The sequence below is a fragment of the Anguilla rostrata genome, chromosome 9, assembly GCF_018555375.3.
Source record: "Anguilla rostrata isolate EN2019 chromosome 9, ASM1855537v3, whole genome shotgun sequence".
Lineage (NCBI taxonomy): Eukaryota > Metazoa > Chordata > Actinopteri > Anguilliformes > Anguillidae > Anguilla > Anguilla rostrata.
In genome coordinates this window covers 18,670,661-18,689,229 of record NC_057941.1, presented here as the reverse complement: position 1 = coordinate 18,689,229, position 18,569 = coordinate 18,670,661, and the positions used below count along the sequence as shown (strand labels likewise).

The window sequence follows — 18,569 nt, the reverse complement described above, 5'->3', positions numbered from 1 at the left end:
GTGAGCTCCTCCTCCACAGAAAAAAGCAAACAAACAGACCTTGGGGCCCTGGAAGAGGATGCCTCAGGAGACAGAGTGAATGTCTTTTATGTCTACTGTCAGAGAGCAGACAAAATAAAATCAACCATGTTCAAAAGACTCTCGCTGCAGGGCTGTCTCCATGGATAAACAACGTATGCAATGCGACTGATTGTTGGATGAGAGACACATCTCACCATCGGACCACAGCCAGCCAGCAGGACCACAGAAACAGTGTGTTTCAGGGATTCAAAAGTATGGGTTACCTCGACTTCACTCACATGTCTTCTGGCAAATTTATTTTAGGGCAAGCTGATTGACCTGTAGTATTTTCCGTCCCTTATTGTAAGGGATTCTCATGCCCGCAGGATCTTTAGGAATAAGGTGACATTCACACAGGCTGCCCATGTTAACACATGGCGCTCTCACAACATTACTGTAGCATCGCAGTGACGTCATCAATGTGCTACAGTATTGCATCGTAGCAGTAGTCGGTCTAGATGAGAGATGGTCTAGTGCTGGCTGGGTGCGGAATATCAAAGCTGAGAGGATGTTGTTCCCAGGCAGCACACAACAAGAGCAAGAGCACCTAAGGGCTATTTATTGAAAGTTGTATGCTGACTGGGGTCCTTATCATATTTATGCACAGATATACAAATGAGTCTCTGTACACGTGAAACCTAAATGGAAATGTTTCATTGAATTTAATCAAAATCATAGGTCCGCTATAGCCCCTTTGTGGAGAAGCTATAGAACACAAATAGGCGGCACTATTATTTTGATTGTGCTCTAAGTACCTTGGAGTCCTTGTGCGTCTGTTTTTTTTGTTCCTTTGTTCTCCTTGTCCTGCCATTTGAGTGACCACTTATCTGGGAGGGCTGAAAAATACAGTCGCTTTTTTCCTCGGAGAACTGAAAAATGTTAGAGCTCTAACAGGAAATGCATGCTGCAACTGCAAAAGGATGAAGCACTGTATAACAGGCCCTGGACCTGGTTTGGCAGGAAGTGATGAAACAAAGCCATCAAAGACTAAAGACGAATGAGGCAGCATCTGGCAGGACAAAGTGATTTTTTGCAGTGTTGACTTGTGAGATAGGTGTGAATGCACACAAACAGCTCCTTTGTGATGGGTACAATGGCCCCTTTGACCCCTCACCCCTCATACCACACCCCTCAGCCACACCCCACAAAAGAGGATCGTCAGCAGGATACACGGCTTTTCAGAACCACAGTGTACTACAGTCATGGCATGAGATTGAAGAGGAAAGCGTCACAGTGTTCAGATGCATGGAGAAGCACGGGAACAGATCTGCAAAAGCTCACCATGAACATTACCCACAGTGCATGAGAAGGCTTCCATGACATGGGCAATCAACAGACACACATTGCCAAAATAAAAGCCACTGCTCACTCTTTGAATAATTATCATAAGACTCTCTATGCCCTTGGCTGATTTTCAGATGTAAATCTCCCAGAATGCTCTCCAGAGTACAGCTCAATGTCAGTATAAAATTCTGAAACTCCCTGGCAGATTTTTTTTCTGCCTTCCTGCAGTGATGACCTTGATAGTCATCAATTATTCACTAAACGTGTAAACAAGGTCATCAATAAATGAAACTCTAAGGCTGTGTAACATGGTGCTCCAAAAGTATGCTAGGCTTTCCCTTCTTAGTGCATTTGAAATGTACGTAAACTAAAACCTCTGAATGGAAAAAGCAATATGCAGCAATAGTAGGGATAGTAAAACTCCATAAAGGCCTGCTAGCACCAAATCTCATGCATATTAAAACATTGTTACATTAAAAGGTTCATATAAATTGCATAAAGTATGTCTACAAGGTGTGTATAAATTCCATGTGAGTACATGGTATATACAAGGTACACACCAACTAGTACATAATGATTGGGAGTTAGATAGTGGAACTGCATGTAAACTGCATGGCCTATTTCCTTCATTATTTCAGGGAAGCAAATACAAGGGAAATAACGTATGTGCACCATGGAATCTTTGTTGGGCCACAAAACAGAAAGCAGCTTAAAACTCACCTTGGGGAGATGTCACATCCTTGCTGCATGAAGGCGCCCAGCGAAAACCAAAGGCTGTTGAAAATGCCGAACTCGTTGGGCGGCTGGTCGCTCGGCTCGCCATCGGTGCCTTCCTCCGGCTCCTCGGTGTGCCACTCATACGGGCTGAAGCGGCTGACCAGGAAGAGCACCACGCTCACGCCGATGTAGGCGAACACGATGCACATCCAGATCTCATAGGCCAGAGGATCCAGGAAAGAAAAGACGCCCGGTTTGGATTTCTGGGGCTTTTTGATCATGATGGAGATGCCCAGGCTCATGAAGGGCTTGGAGAAGTCTATGACCTCCTCTCTCACCAACGTGATGGTCAGAGGGGCCACTGCAATCTCTGCTTTCTGCAAAGATGAAAGAATTGTCAGCTAAGTTTCTTTACACCACTTAAAAACTGGAACACATGAGCAATTCAACCAAAAACCTACTGAATAAATATATTTCGAATTATTTACTGTTTGTTGTCGCAGGGGTAATGAATTTAATAATTGTTAACGAAAATAAAATAATACACTTTATTTCTATAACATATTTCGTGCATGTTATTTTTTTTTACAAAAAAATAAAACAATATTTAAAATGCTCAAATAAAAATTATACTGGGGAAAATAAGGTAATAAAGGTAAAAAAAGAACAAAAGCAACTCAAATCAACTTAAAAGCTGACAAAAAGATGTGTTTTCTAAAACGAGCTACCATTGGTGGCTCTCTGGTCTGTAGAGGCAGGCTGTTCCACAGTCTAGCAGCATTAAAGGAAAAAGACGCTTCACCTACTCTACTACAGTGAACTCTATCAGGGTGGATGTCATGGATGATAAATGTGTTGAACAGCCATTGAAGGGAAATCGGTTGAAAAAGACAAAGCCAAAACAGACTGAAAAAACCTATATGCAGCCATGCTTGGAAAATATGACCGATTGCCCTTCATACATTTGTATTTTATTTATTTAACCAGGTAAGTCTCATAAATAGAGACACTGGTGTGGTGGAGGGACAGGAGAAAGTGTAAAAAGCCAACTGCATTCAAAAATCAGGGTAGCCAAACCATGTTAGTAAATTCTCTCATTGCAGCTATTTGATAATAATTTTGATGAAACAAAAGTATTGGAAATCCTGTCAAAATCTATTGTTTCTTTTATTTTCAACTAATTGTGGTAGACAAATAAGGGGACAAAGCACATTTTCACTTTCATTCTGCCTACTTCTTAGCATTTTGTGATTGAACAATCTTTTGCCTGTTCACATTTAAAGGCACTTTAATCCAAAAAACTTAATTCACAGCTAAAGTAGAAATTAAATAATAAATTCTGGGAAATATGCTTACTACACAAGATGGAAATTGGATACAGCCCTGGAAGTCTGGGTGCATATACAGCTCTGCTGTAAATCCACAAACTAGATTACTTGTGACGTAGCTACATTTCTCTTCTTGCCTCAGCTCTTGGAAGATCAAAATTAATCCAAGAAAGAAATTAAACTTTTATAATAGCCGACTGACACATAAAAAAAGAAGTACAAGTTTGCCCTCGGCAGCAAAAATTTGAAAGATGACAGTCTCACAGTATATGCATTAAAACACATTGCCTGAAAGTCGGAAGGAACAGTTTAACAAAAAGTGTCCTCAGAAGTGTTGTCACATGGGGAAAAAGAAAGGTTGTAAGCAGTAAAGTGCTGACAGGAACTGTTGAGCCACAGGCAATAAGAACAGCTACTCTCAAGTCCTCCTTTTAAAGAAGGTATGTGAATGATGTTCCCTGAGTACCGATATTCACAAAAACCTGCACTACTCACACACCCACCCCTCCTTTCCCCTTCAGCACCTGTAAATAACTTTCCTTAAGTCATATACATCAGAACTATGGAAATCTCTTATACCACCCACCAGCTGCCCAATACACATGAGCCTCACTAACCCTCTCTACACCAGTAACCCTATCACCCCTAATCTCTCTAAACCTGCACCCCCTATCACCCATAAACATTCTACAGCAGTACCTTTGATTAACCCAACCCTCTCTACACCAGTACCCCAATCACCTTACCCTCTCTACAACAGTACCCCTGATCACCCCTAATCTCTCTACACCAGTACCCAATATCACCCTTAAACTCTCTACACCAGTACCCAATATCACCCCTAAACCCTCTATACCAGTACCCAATATCACCCCTAAACTCTCTATACCGGTACCCCGATCACCCCTAACCTCTCTACACCAGTACCCAATATCACCCTTAACCTCTCTACACCAGTACCCAATATCACCCCTAATCTCTCTACACCAGTACCCTTGATCACCCCTAAACTCTCTATACAAGTACCCCCAATCACCCCTAAACTCTCAACACCGGTATCCCTGATCACCCCTAACTTCTCTACACCAGTACCCTTAATCACCCCTAACCTCTCTACACCGGTACCCTGATCACCCCTAACCTCATAACACCAGTAACACTGATCACCCCTAACCTCTCTACATCAGTACCCCGATCACCCATAAACTCTCTACGGCAGTACCCCTGATCACCTCAACCACCCTGCACCAGTTCCCCTGACTACCCTTTTACTATTTCCCTGACCACCCCTTACCCCTGTTCACTAGTACCTGTGATCATACTGTAAACGTTTCCCTTGACCAGCCCTTAACCGTGTGTACTAGTATCCTCGACCATCCCTTACCCCATAAACAAGCTCTCCGACCATCCCATTCCAGATTTTGGTGTCCGGGTCCCTTGCACCATACTTGCCGTCAGGCACAATCGAAATCTTGTACTTGATGCCGATGTGCTTGGCGATCTCAGAGGCCAGGTCTACGCAGTAACCCTCATATTTGTCATTCCCTTCAAACATCTCCCAGTTCTTCTTCAGCATCACGTATGGACCTTCCTGCAACAACCAGATGATGCCAAAGGAGATCAAATTGACCTTCAAATGGCTCACAGCCAACAATGGACCCAGACAGCCCAAGACAGCATGAGAGATAACATACAGACATAGTACTTACGAAGTTAAGGAAACCAAATGTGCTGAAAAATACAATGAAGGTTTAATCCTCAGTATGAGATGAACAATGGTTTAATCAATGTTAAACATAACAAATATTGTACACTATTTTTACGGGGCGACATAGCTCAGGACGTAAGAGCGGTTGTCTGGCAGTTGGAGGGTTGCCGGTTCGATCCCTGCCCTGGGCGTGTCGAAGCGTCCCTGAGCAAGACACCTAACCCCTAACTGCTCTAGTGAATGAGAGGCATCAATTGTAAAGCGCTTCGGATAAAAGCACTATATAAATGCAGTCGATTTTACCATCCATTTGAAGGCCATCTGTTCCATACAAGTATTCCTACATGAACCAGCAGAGAATTCAGTGAAACAACAACAAAAATATTTTACACACTTCAGGCCATCCGGTTACACTTTAGTTTGCATGCAAGAGGAGGGGAGCTGATCTGAATCTGAAGTAGATTAAACCAGAATTGATTACGAGTGGGGTCAAAAACAACTGTGCCAGCACCTGCTGTCAATCCATCTCCTCTTATAGGGTCTTTAAATAGGATGATCTGGCCATAAAAGTGCATTTGATTTGATGTTGTTATTATATATTCAGTTCAGATAAGTACTCACTTAGAATCATAAGGCCATATTTTAAAGGTAAACCAAGGATGGCAGTGAACAACATCACACACATTTCCTGTTTAGTACTCTAACACTTGTGTTATGACACAATATTTAAATGAATAAATGCTGCCATAAATAATAAATGGTTTGACTATCCAATAGAAAACAGCAAAGCAAATTAGATTTTTCAATGTTAAACAAGCATTCATCTTCCCTCAAGCAATATTGCCTTATATATAGGAAGTATTGTCCCTATAGAAAATACTGCATAACAAAGACAGACTCAAACTGTGATGCAGAATTATAGGCTGAATATGCTTATTGGTTTTTACAGTTGTATTATGCTTCCCTGACAGCCCCCCAAAAATAAATTTAATTGCATACATTTTAAAACATACTAAAAACACTGACACCCATAAACAAATTTATACACAAATTACACAATACACACACAAGCACACGCACACACACGCATACACGCACACACACACACACAAACACACACACACAGATTTGCACAAGTACAATGCACAAAGTATAGTACTTACAGGTATGGTAAAAATTTCCTTTTTCTTGTACCAAACTTTCATTTCTCAAGTACATTCAAGATTTATAAATTCAAAGTCTGTGTAAAAATCATGACCAATTCAGAGTGATAACGATTATGCAGTCTATAAGCAATGCATTTTAAAAATATTTAAATTCATCCCACTTTGTCCATACCATTTCAGCTTTGCAGAGTGAAAATCTCATGTATATATAGAGAGTAAGCTCTTCCATGAAAAGGCATTGCAAAAATGCATAGTCAAGTTTTCAATATTTGTGTGACAGATAAAGGCATAAGGGAAGAGACAGTAATTACAGTCTGTTCGTTCTGCTGAGCAGTGATAGCAAAAGCCAAGTTGTATTCGCAAAGTCATTTCACAGCAGCTGCCAAAAGCAAATGCAGGATTAACTCCACTGTGCAGTCTAAAATACATTTTTCTTAATTACCCAGCAAGGCAACAGATGAATGTAACCACAGTGCTTTTTTCAGGGGAAATTTGTTAACTCCAAATATATATAAAGTAGCTCAACAGCAGTGCATTTTGACATCTCGCTCCCCTTTGTGTAAACCGCAGGCTGAGCTGTCAGATGAATCAGTTGGCCCGGGTGAGACAGCTGAGCAGGGTTCCACTACACGACATTTCTACAACAATTAAATCAGTCGCTTCCAGCTATAAAGATCCGAAAACCACAACAGGGAATTCAGAGTGACACATGAAGTGCCTCTCTCTCTCTCTCTCTCTCTGTCTCTCTCTGTCTCTCTCTCTCTCTCTCTCTCTCTCTGTCTCTCTCTCTCTCTCACACACACACACACACACAAAATGATAATCCTGTACAGACACCAGCAAAAGCACTAAGTTCCCACAATGATGCTGCATTTGGAGTTCAACCTTTCATTCTAAAGCTGTAGTTTGAGAAATACAATGACAACACAGGGCTTGTTAAAAAAGTGCAGATAAACATTCAAATTTTTCTAATAGGCTGAATTAAAAGCAATTTCAAACCATCCATTGTTCACCACTCAAAGTGAATGGCTATAATTGGGTAAGACTGTGCTCAGTGACTCGTCCTTTGCAATGCTCTGGCATTGGTCAGGCATTTGATAAAAGCATTTACTTTGCAGTGAGAAACTGAATAAAAAGAAGAAACAAAGCATTTCATATTACCACAGTAACAATGACTGCTAATTCAACACAGCAGCAAATTAAAAAAAATATGAGTGCATGACCAGTTTTAAAATAAAAAGTATAAACCTGCCTGCCATTCATAAACACCGTAGTAATAATACAAGGCCACTCCTTATTTCTTACCAATTAAAAAAGACCAAAATATTACAATCATTTTAACAGTTCAATTGTCATTTTTCACAGACATACTTCAAATTATGAAATTTCTCCTTTTTTTATTTTAACAGTCAACTGAACTTTGCTATACTCCACTTCTAGTTTCCCATATAAACTGTTATATTCCTTAAAATCTGAGACTCTTTAAAATTTTAAATGCTTCCCAGTTGATTAGTCATGTAAAATTGTAGTATATAGTTTAATGAAACAGTTCCCTACGATTATACTACACTGCCACCCATAAAAAAGTAAAATGATATTTGCTCAATATATTTTACAGATGATCCAATACTTGTGAAAATGAAGAAACACCAGAGAAAAAAGAGCAATTTTTGCACATAATTTGGTTTACACTAGATGTTCAGTGTTAATTTATATTTATGTTTAATTCTAAATGCATTTATCTCATGAACCGACAATATATTTTTCATACTACAGCCTGGAAACTCTGGAACCAACAGAAACTGGCAGATCTTTAACAAGATTTTGGAAACTTCTCATTTAACTAGAGAGATCACAATGTACATAGCATTGGTTAGCATTTAACATATATTAAATTGAACTGATATTACAGAAAGCAAGAGTTGCCTGTTTTTGATCTAGTTATTCACAAATAACCCAAAACATGACAATGAAAAATAGCATTTGCCTGTGCAAAACGAAAAGCTCACACATAATCTTTTTGTATTTTTCAATGCTCATATCCCAGGTAAAAAAAGTAATAATAGCTGAAAAATATTACAAGCAAGACAGCTACTTAAGAAGAGCAAATCACTTATCAAGACTGCAAATGTGTCCTTGTAGCCACTATAAAAAGACAATGCCCTTATGCTGATGCAATCAGGCACAAGAGCTTTGAGAGTGAATTCATGAATTTGGCACCATGTTTAGTGTGTTATTAGATACAAAGCAAAGCCAAGTACCCATAAGTACACTCTGCTAATGTTAGAAGGAAACCTGGCAGGATTTTAAAAAAATGGAGAAACACACTTCAGAGGCTTGTTTAGACTTAATGCCACTGAACATCCAGCTTCATCTAGCTGTAACACTGGTTGTGGTCTTGTCACCAATGCAATTGAGGATTTCAAATGTTTTTGAGATAAGATGTCTTGTGTTTTTAATGAAAGTTTGAATAATTAACTCTGAGAAATTAATTTGTGTAGTCAGAATTATCTTTGCAGCCACTGTAGTTCAACATGCTGAAGTTTACAATCCATGCTTGGTTAGAATACACCTCACTCCAACAAATAAGTCTACTTTCACAGCTGTATCCCAACACGTAAGATGTTTGTCTGATAAAAAGGAATGAAGAAAAGGTAGAACAGGGGAAAAAATATCCTTGCAGAAGCTTCATATCAAGAGGTCAGTCACCCTTGTGGGTGTAGGAAATGCCACATTCACACAGCAAAGATCCAGTCCCCTCATCGGCCTGAAGGAGGCGCAGTCACAGGTACAGTCCATCTCAGCAGCTCTCTCCCGCAAAGCTGGGCCTGTGCCACTGGCTGCAGGTGTGCGGAAACACATTCATAAACCCCCCGATTGGAGGCTCTGTCCGTTTCTGGATCAGTTTCTGAAAAAGGGGTTGTTCTTCACCAGGGGCTGAAAAGAGGAGGATTCGACTGAAGCGTAACTCTCCACGTGCCCTTAAATTTCTCCACTCAAAGAAAAAAGGAAACTGGGACATTTTTTCAATACCATGCAACACACGCTCCTTCTCCCTCCATTATTTCATTATGAATTTCTACAATAGGAACAAGACTATCCAAAATAAAGAGAAAAAAAACAACAAAACAAAGCAAAGCTTGAAAAACATGATGAAACTGAACTGCTTAATTTCCCCAGTGTGTTAAGCTGTGAAATGTACTGAAATACAGTGCAGACCATGTCTTTCTTATCAGACTGACAAGTGCGGCGTAAAGCCCTCGGGAAATGGACCCGCACCTAGGTTGTGGCGCGTTTGATTGCTTCCGTGGGGAACACTTCATTTGTGCTCCTGAGCAAAGTGGTCTGTCATGGATGAGCAAATAAATAAAGGCAGAGTGTGCGGATGTGGGTTTCACACTGCAAAGCAAGCTAATATCAGTCACATTACCACCAGAGAGCCAGAGCCTGGGAAACTACAGGACAAGAGAGCGCGCGGGTGGCTTACCATTATCGTGGTAACAACAACTGTTCGGTTCTCCATGCCTGAAGTTTCATTGGGTAGTAATACTTCATTCTGAATCAGGACCAGTTTATCAGCATCGTTCCAGTAACCGATCTGGAGATAAGACATAATGTAATTAGGAATTTGAGTCTTAGGAAGAAGCTGAAAATAATTAAGGCAGACAGGGACATTTAAGGGTGTGTGTCTGTGTGTGTGTGTGTGTGTGTGTCATAGGACACACACTCATAGAAGTTATAAGGCAGTGGTAGCTGGCAGGAGCCTGATATGAGGCAGGGGATAACGTAATGTCCACAGTGGTTTGTAATCTGCAGGGCCTGCTGTGATTGATCTCCTCAAGGAACAAAATGCCTTCCTGTCCTGATGGGACCCCGCTGAGAGCTGGGAGGTGTGGCAGGGAGTCAAGATTGCTCTGCTTGCTGATCGATGGAGGCTCCCTTCCTCATGATCTCCCTCTTCATCACTCCTCTCCTTGGCTTTCAGTATGTTATATTATTGTACGTAATATTATATGTAATGTTTTGTATTTATTTACTCCTGTGTGTGACAGAGGAATGACTGGGTGTAGGCAATATGTATTCACAATAGCCTAGCTAACATTGGCATTTTACAGAGAGATCTGACCAATCAGCACAAATCTAGCCATGACAGGCCAATCAGAGTGAGTTATTCAGTGCCATTTTGAAAGCCCTGCCCCGGGGCCTGTATTCATTTCCACAAATGAGCCTCGGCATTTAGTAAACATGTAGCATCACACAGGACCTGCTAACTGCTGGGGTGGCGTGGTGTAAGACTACAGTGACTGTGAACACTACAGATCTACATGTGCTTTGCCCTGACACCTGACAAACGTAGGTGGAATATGTTCATCAAAATCACCCTTAATCAGCAGGCCTGTTTAAATCACAAGAAATGATACTGAATAGTGCTCATATTCCAATGCTTCATATTTTCCCTTTAAGATAACAATTAGTGAATCAGTAAGTGTACTTAATTAAGCCACCCAATATGACATAACATGTGTGCACACAATAATTTGAATACTTAATCTGGAGGGGGAAATTGGGTATTCTGTGGATAGGTCTGCTATGTGGGTCAGTCTCTCTCTCAGGTTGTTAATCTTAATTATTTAAGAAATGTAGTATTGGTTTTGACTTGCAGGTTGTTTACACCAGTTTGCAGTTAAAATTAGATCTTTAATTAAAAAAAAAATTACTAAATGTGTCTTCTGTTCTTAGTTCCCTTCGGCTATGTTTCAGAAGGATAATGTGTTATTGGATAATTGCAGCCCTTGGTTGGATTCAGAGCTGTGACCCTCTAAATCTGATGAACCCCCACATGTTTAAGAGACATGCGGTTCAGTGGACAACTCACCCTTCTAGGCCCATTGTTTTTCAGTTCAAACACATCCATCGTGTAGTTGACTCTACGTCCATAGTGATCAAACTGAACATTTCCTGTTAGCCCTTGGAGTCGCACCTAGACAACAGTGGCAGTAAGAACAGATTGAAAAATGAATGTTTCTATGTTGTGTTTGAACAATTTTGTCTATCACAGAACATAGATTGAATCACTGTCCATGTTTACATGCACACCATATTCCAAAGTCTAGTTAGGGTCATATTCCGATTATGCAGGGGGGCATTGGGCGGGGAGTATTGGTGCAATTATGGAATCTTTGGTTGCCCCCTCAAGACAGATGGCGCCCTATGCCTAGAACAAAATCCAACCTTACATGGAGTCTGTATATTCGGAATAAGGGCTTACCCGGGTTTTGCTTCGCAGAATAAGATGCTTACACGGGCAGTATCATAATCTGAATAGCCTACTTGAGTTTCCCGCAAAAGATTGAAATAATGATGTATGTGTAGATGTGGTCATCCACACACGATGCAAGTAATTTAAAAATTGTTCATCTGAAAAAGCTCAAAAACAGCTTCAGGATTACTATCAGTAAGGCTGCTGGCTTCCTTACATCTTGCACAAATAATGGCACTAATGCATCAGCAGTGTGACTACATATAGCATTTCAGCGTTATCTGGTTGCAGCCTCCTCTCTGTTCTCTCATCCTTCCCTCTCCAACACCTCCCCTCTACTTCATCCACCCATTCGTTCTCTCATCCCGCTCAGCGCATCACCTGCTTGAGCGTGCGCTCCATGTCGATCCCCTGGTTCCAGGGGGCGGCTGGATTGGCCAGGCAGTCTCCTGCATTCCCCCTGCGGGAGATGTCCACCTTCTGCCTGCGGAGGTTTCGGAAGGCCTCCGCCATCACCATCACTCCATCGTAGGTCAGCGCCGATGTGTACTGAGGACCAGGATAAGGATGGGAATACTGCAATGCTGTGCTAATGACACACCACCTCCATTATGACATACCTTGTACTGGATGTTAGCTAACCACTAGACCAGTTTGAGTGCACTCCAATACTGGGAAATCTCACTTGAAAAAGCACTTACTCAACTGCTAGAGCATACATAGAGCTTTGGGTTAGAGAATAATACCAGTCTGTAGGCAGTTATTACTATAATAAATGTCTGTGAATAAACTTGAATTTTTTCAAAGAGTACATAGATATTGAAGCTGGCTATTGTGTATAAATTTCTGTTATATAATGTATGTTATATAATTTTGTAATAATAATAATAATACCACCAGAGGATACAATATTTGAATATTGCTGAATACAGCTAAAAAAGCAGATGCCATTTCACATTTATTCTACATACAGTACAGTACATTATGTTAATAATACATTATATCAATTAATAATACATTTCAGCATTTCAGACATTATATTTTAATACGTACTTTTGTATGGTGCAGTGCATATTATGCTTTCTTGCTAACATTAATGTTACTCAACAAGTGCACTGGGGCACGCATATAAAAAAACTGTCATCCCCATTCCTACTACCACAAGCCTCTAAAATGGCTCGGCAGAAATAAGAACCTTCTTCACCAGCTAATATTCACTGCAATCACTCACAAACAGCAAGCAGCCTCAGGCCAGCATCATCAAGGCACAGAGAATCAGAGTAAACCAAATTATGTGGCAATAAAAACAGAACTATGACCTGCTGGGACACAAAAACACAAAACATCCTGAGTGCTATTGGACCCCCCCCCCCAAAAAAAAAAAAAAAAAAAACTACACTGCAGCAAACTACTTGTCAACTGTAAAAGATATTAAATAAGGACAAATTCTGACAAGGTATAGATTCAGCAAGCATTGCTTGGCAAGATAGAGAAGCCAATACAAAAAAAAAGAACACTATGGCCACTCAGGGTCTTCAAAGGATTTTTACAGCTGTATAATCTTTCTGATTCATTATTTTATTGTATTGTTTTCACCACTGTACTAGTTGCTTTTGTTTTTAAATAATACATGATATTGTATTGTAATTTTATGTTGTATGTATGCAAATTGAAATTGAAAGATATTATGAAATGTAAAGAAAAATTGAAAGAAAGAGAGATCCAAAAGTAAGCGAGAGAAAGAGGGCAAGAAGACATGAGTGTATGCACAGGATTATCACTCCACAGAGCAGAGTGAGCGGAGAACAGCACAACGACTCTCAGGCCTGACTGTCGGAGTGAAAACAGATTACCAGGGTGAGGACATTGTGTATCCATCCTCCTATAGTTGTTCTCTTCTTAAAGATCTGGATTTAGACAAAATGGCCGCCTTTTCTGCTCACTGCATTGATAAAGGCACCATATGAATTACAGCAGACAGTACAGCATGGCTGGAGACTGGAGCGGAACGGGAGATAATAATGCAGAACCGAGGAAATCTCTCACACTGTTCCACAAAACGCAGCAAGACAATTGAAAGTGGCATTCGCAAGCCCTTGTGTTTTCTGGATGAGGGGTGAATCTCATAAGAGCAAGGCACACAACCAGCCATTACTACGGCCATGTCGGTAACACTATCCATGCAGTAGACAGTGAAAGTGTACAATGACGTGCACATCACTTGCTGTGCATTGTGAGTCACTGTAGAGAAGAATCACCACGCTGAGTATGTATCAGAACGAACGTGTATGTAAAAAAATGGAGGTTAATTTGGCCCTCCGTTTGCACATGGCTCAGCCAGTACAGGCTCAGGGGTGCCATGAGATCCAGTCAACTACGCAGAGATGTCTGTGGCAGCATCACAACCCCGTTTTAATTATCAACATGGTGGGAGCTCATTTATCCCTCAGTGCCCCTGGGAATTGGTTTCATTACCCCCCACTCAGTGGAATTCCTTTTAAATCCCTGCACAGGACTGGTATGGGGCTCACAGGGCCACGAGGGAGGCTAAAGGCTTTGATTGGCCCGCTGATGCAGGACTGTGCTCGGCCGGCTTGCCACCGTGCCCATCTGCTGTCCACTGGGGGGGTAGCCACACAGCTAAAGACACAAAAAACATCACAAAAGGCACACTGTGTCTGCTACCCCTTTTCGAGCAAAACAGTAAGTCATCACTGCTATGATTTTGGACTGACTCAACTCGTCTGTGCCTATTTATGTAGTGAGTATATAGATTATTATTGACCTCTCTTATTGAACCTCTCTCTCTCTCTCGTGTGCTTGTGGACTTCCTTCCATTGCTGGTTCAGACTGGTCAGTGCCAGTCATCTCTGAGCCAGTTTGTGCGGGTAAGCCCTCACAAGCTCCAGCACGCTGCATCCTGAAAAAGGTGGATGCAGCTGAATGTTGTTTGTTTTGTTGATATTGCATTGGCAACCAAACCAGTTAAACTCCTATGGAAAGCCGCAACCATCTTAACATCTCAACAAATAGGTGAGAGATTTCTGCAGTGACATTTCAGTATCTATGCTACTGTTGCTATACAATGAAATGTTTAAATAGCACTTCAACAGCCATATCAAGGAAAGATAGATGGCTTAAATGATTCTTGCAAAATATCAGCCTTTCTGGAAATCACAGGCTAAATACAGCTCTCTTTTCCCCTTACATTCATTGCCTCTTCAGTGCCGTTGTCTTTTCCACTATGACATCTTTAATCACGTTTTCATTCAGTGAAACTGGGTCAGCCTGTCACACTGATGTATAAGACTGGGCGGATCTCATCTGAGACATACAGATGAGAGAGGTCGTATGTTTGACCCCCTTCCACACCTGACACCGCTGGTGCACACACATAAATTCAGAGCAGAAAACAATGACGATTTAAATCTGTGGGGGAGGTTAACCTCCTGAAATCCTGTACACCTAAATACAGTGCTGCTGTGAAGGTCTAGTTACTCTGAAGCAATCATAGTCCACCAACTTAAAAAATACATTTTATTGGTAATTGTGCTACCATAAAGAGTTCATTTTGTGATTTAGGTCTCATTCTTTGGACATTTATTAGTGGATTTCATTATTAGAAAACTGAGGCATTTATGACCAGTGAAAGGTGAAAATAGACAGGACTCTCGGTGCCACTTCCCTGAAATTGATTAACTCCACCAACATAAATCAATAGCAGCAGCACCTGGAGAAATGAGCAGAATATGCCCTCATATATCCCAGCATGCACCATGTTCTTCTATATTACACAATCCTAAGGCACATTTCACTGTTTTATCTTTTGAACTGAGTGAGAGTGGTTGGCTTCCTAGACTTTTAGAATAAAATTGCTGTGGAGTGCTCTCACACAAGCTTCTAGAATCCCTTTGCTTAAGACCATCCTCACTCAAAAACATATTCCAGTCTCCCATGTCACTCTAGGTTGATTGCCATACAGTTGCAGTACCTTGGGTGGGGTGTCAGACCCTGGGTACTCTCTCTGGTCCAGCTTGTTCCAGCGTTGCATGAGCTTGATGACCATGGGTGTGCTGAAGTCCACCAGCTGGAAACCTGTCACATTGGCCCCACCGTGCATGAAGCGCTCCAGGGAAATGTCCTTAAACCCCTGCACCCAGCGGGACGCAAAGAGAGGAGGTAAGAGAAGTGTGAGATAAAGAGCCCAAAAGGTCCATAAAGAACCGTGATCCTCCCTATCTTTATTCATACCGCCTCTCCATGACCTCTTAATGACCTCATACATAACAGTCATTCCCAATATTCCCGAATATATATCTCACAATGTCTGTGGAGTCCGAAAATTAGATCCCTTGAAGAATCATCACATATTAACTAATAAAATCAAGGAGACAGGCATATGTTTCCTATGTTACAATAGGTTCACAACACTGACGCTAATAATAAGACCAAAGAGACAGGCCTCTTCTTCCTGTCTTAGTCACAGAGAGTTGAAGTGTTTTCTCTTGCCATCTCCTGACTGATAATCTGAATCTAATCAGCATGATGCTGTTGCTGTAAGTGCCCCATGCTCTCTGGCTGGTCAGGATGGATCTGACAGCACGGATTCTCCTCGCTCTGCTGCGCTAATGCCGCCAGCCCGCCGGCACACGCCCAGCCCAGCTCTGGGCGCCGCAGAAATCTGCCCACTAATCCGCTCGCAGTCGGCCAGAGGGGCGAGGAAGAGGAGAAACAGACAGCCAATTTGCTCACAGTCCGAAAGAGGAGGAAGAGCATGAAGGGGATAAAAAAAAGATTTCCTTACCAAGTTAGCCATGATGTAATGGTAGCCTTTGACATGCTTTCCGACGCTGACAATCTGAAAGAGAAAGAAAAAAGACGTCAAATGAAAATGGATTAGCGTGCTTAATCGCACAACTGCGCGGGGTGTCCTCTCCAAGTGTGATTAATTAGACTGCTGTGTCTCACAATGAATAAATGGTCAGCAATCAGTAGCAAATGAGGAAATATAGTCTCTGAGGGAACTGTGGGAAATAGCAGTTATAATTCAATAGACACAGAGCACACTTGATTGCCCTCCTCAATAAAAATGTTTCAAAAGATAACAGCAGGCGGAACATTTTTGCTCGTCTTGGCTATAATTTTTAACATGCTTCCAAAAAATGACCAGCATAACTACTGAACATCCTACGCTGTAGCTACAGCAAGAGACATACTCCTTCAGAAAATGTCAGGATATTTTGATACGGGTTTCACACCTCAGTCTGTGTTCTTACATGCAGCTCAGGCTCTTGTCATTCTTTTCCCCTTGTTATTTTGAGCAAAAGACTACAAAAGCAGCAACAGACAGGAGGTGACACAATTCCTCTGCTATGCGATAGGCATAAGGCATGAGAAAATAAAAGTGAGCTGCCTGCATTAGAATATAAGTTTTGTATGTTCTCGCCATGATCCTGTAAACAGCTGTGTGCTAAAGTTACATTCACGCAAAAGCTACACTGCAGAGCAGTGGAAGATTAGGGCCTCATTCTGGAAATCAAAGTAGTTCTACTGTAAACGCTACCCCCTGAAGGGGACCAAAGTTGGTTAGTAACTTAGACCAAGTGAACCTGTAACCTCTCTCTGGATTAAGGCAGAACATATTATTTGAATCGAAGAAATATATACAGCTCTCATAAGCCGCGTTTCCAGCCAAAGTACCCGGAACTTTTAGTCCCAGTAACTACTTTTCAAGGAACTAAAAAGTTCCTTCAGCCCATTGTTGTCTGCGTTTCCACCGCGGTCTAAAGTCCCGCAACGATTAGGCAAATTAGTCCACTGACGTATGAAAAAGCGACGTCGTCGTCGGTCCATCTGTCCTATGATTTCTTCTGTAACTCCATACTGCCACCGAAGTACGTTATTTTACAATAACGGGACAGCCCGGAGGGGTATATTCCACTTATACAACTGGTTACCAGTAATGACTATATATGGTTACTTTAGTATTTATTGATTTTTATCCACTTAATCACCTGAAATTGAAATATTATTCTGCGGCCGTATGGGCATATTATTTTACCGTTGTCAAGCAAAACTCTCGTTGGTGGTTCGACTTGGACCGTTGTTATGCAACAAACAGGATATAACAGACCAATATACAGATTGTGACTGTTTTATATATCCTCTCAAACACATTATGTTTTTATGCGAACATTCACTTTCATGTCTTGACATCCGAGGTAACAGAATGCATTCACATTCCACAAATAACTGGTAACAACATTTATAGCAAAAAACGTCGTAAACAATTTTGGCAGTTGAATTGATTCATTCGACTCTCATTGTCATTTCCATACAATCGCAAAATGACAAGAATAAATAGAATGAAAACTAGGACTTTTAAATTTAAATTAATATTGCAGTGGTACAGCCACTGTTTGCTTTCATCTTTTAAAGTTACTGTTAGCGGAGCAGCTAAATACTTGAAGCGTGCCCTGCAGATGCGAACCATGCACCATAAATTGAGTCCATATGTCTAGTCTTGCTAGTCTTTTTGTGGAATTGCAGAACTACAGAGTAAAATTGTAGCAGTTTGAAAAAGCAAAAGGGACGATTACTAGAATTAACCTGTTATTTTACCCTGACAAAAAGTGCGGATGGCGATTTTTTCCAGTTTGCTTTTAGGCTACTGTATCCCCAACGTAAATTACGCAGAACTACCGCATACCTCACATAGATGTCTCAAGCATTTTGAGTCAGTTATAACGTACTAACAAAGAAAACCCGGATGAAAATATTCAGCAACCGAATTAAATCGTTTGAATGTTTCGGTACGTAATATGCTGTCCCAGCACGAATGCTTAATATTTTATAAAACAGACTTAATGCTAAAGCAAAAAAAGAACAGAAGAGCACACAAAATAATCCTCAATCTTAATTTCTCATCTGTAGACGTCGGCAGGCTATAACCAAAAGTAGGCTACTGCGCCGCATAACATAATATCTGAATTCAAGTTATTATTTTGAAATAATAAATCAGTTTGCGGCTGCAGATTTTTAAAAAT

General features: G+C 41.0%; 1 protein-coding gene across 8 annotated transcripts in view; it reads right to left on the bottom strand.

The window, feature by feature from the left end:
- Positions 1-18,569, bottom strand: part of LOC135263162 (glutamate receptor 4-like) — a 70,735-nt gene that overhangs the window by 16,985 nt on the left and 35,181 nt on the right. For 5 of the 8 annotated variants that reach the window (XM_064350836.1, XM_064350837.1, XM_064350833.1 and 2 more), the window contains exons 5-11: positions 16,328-16,381; positions 15,515-15,673; positions 11,905-12,072; positions 11,140-11,244; positions 9,751-9,861; positions 4,774-4,980; positions 2,065-2,438 (exon numbers count right to left, since the gene is read on the bottom strand). In XM_064350836.1, the coding sequence (XP_064206906.1) occupies positions 2,065-2,438; positions 4,774-4,980; positions 9,751-9,861; positions 11,140-11,244; positions 11,905-12,072; positions 15,515-15,673; positions 16,328-16,381 (1,178 nt within the window). Of the gene's footprint in view, positions 1-818; positions 897-2,064; positions 2,439-4,773; positions 4,981-5,471; positions 9,201-9,750; positions 9,862-11,139; positions 11,245-11,904; positions 12,073-15,514; positions 15,674-16,327; positions 16,382-18,569 lie in introns of those variants that run through there. The other 3 variants (XM_064350839.1, XM_064350838.1, XM_064350840.1) reach the window with 3 other exon arrangements.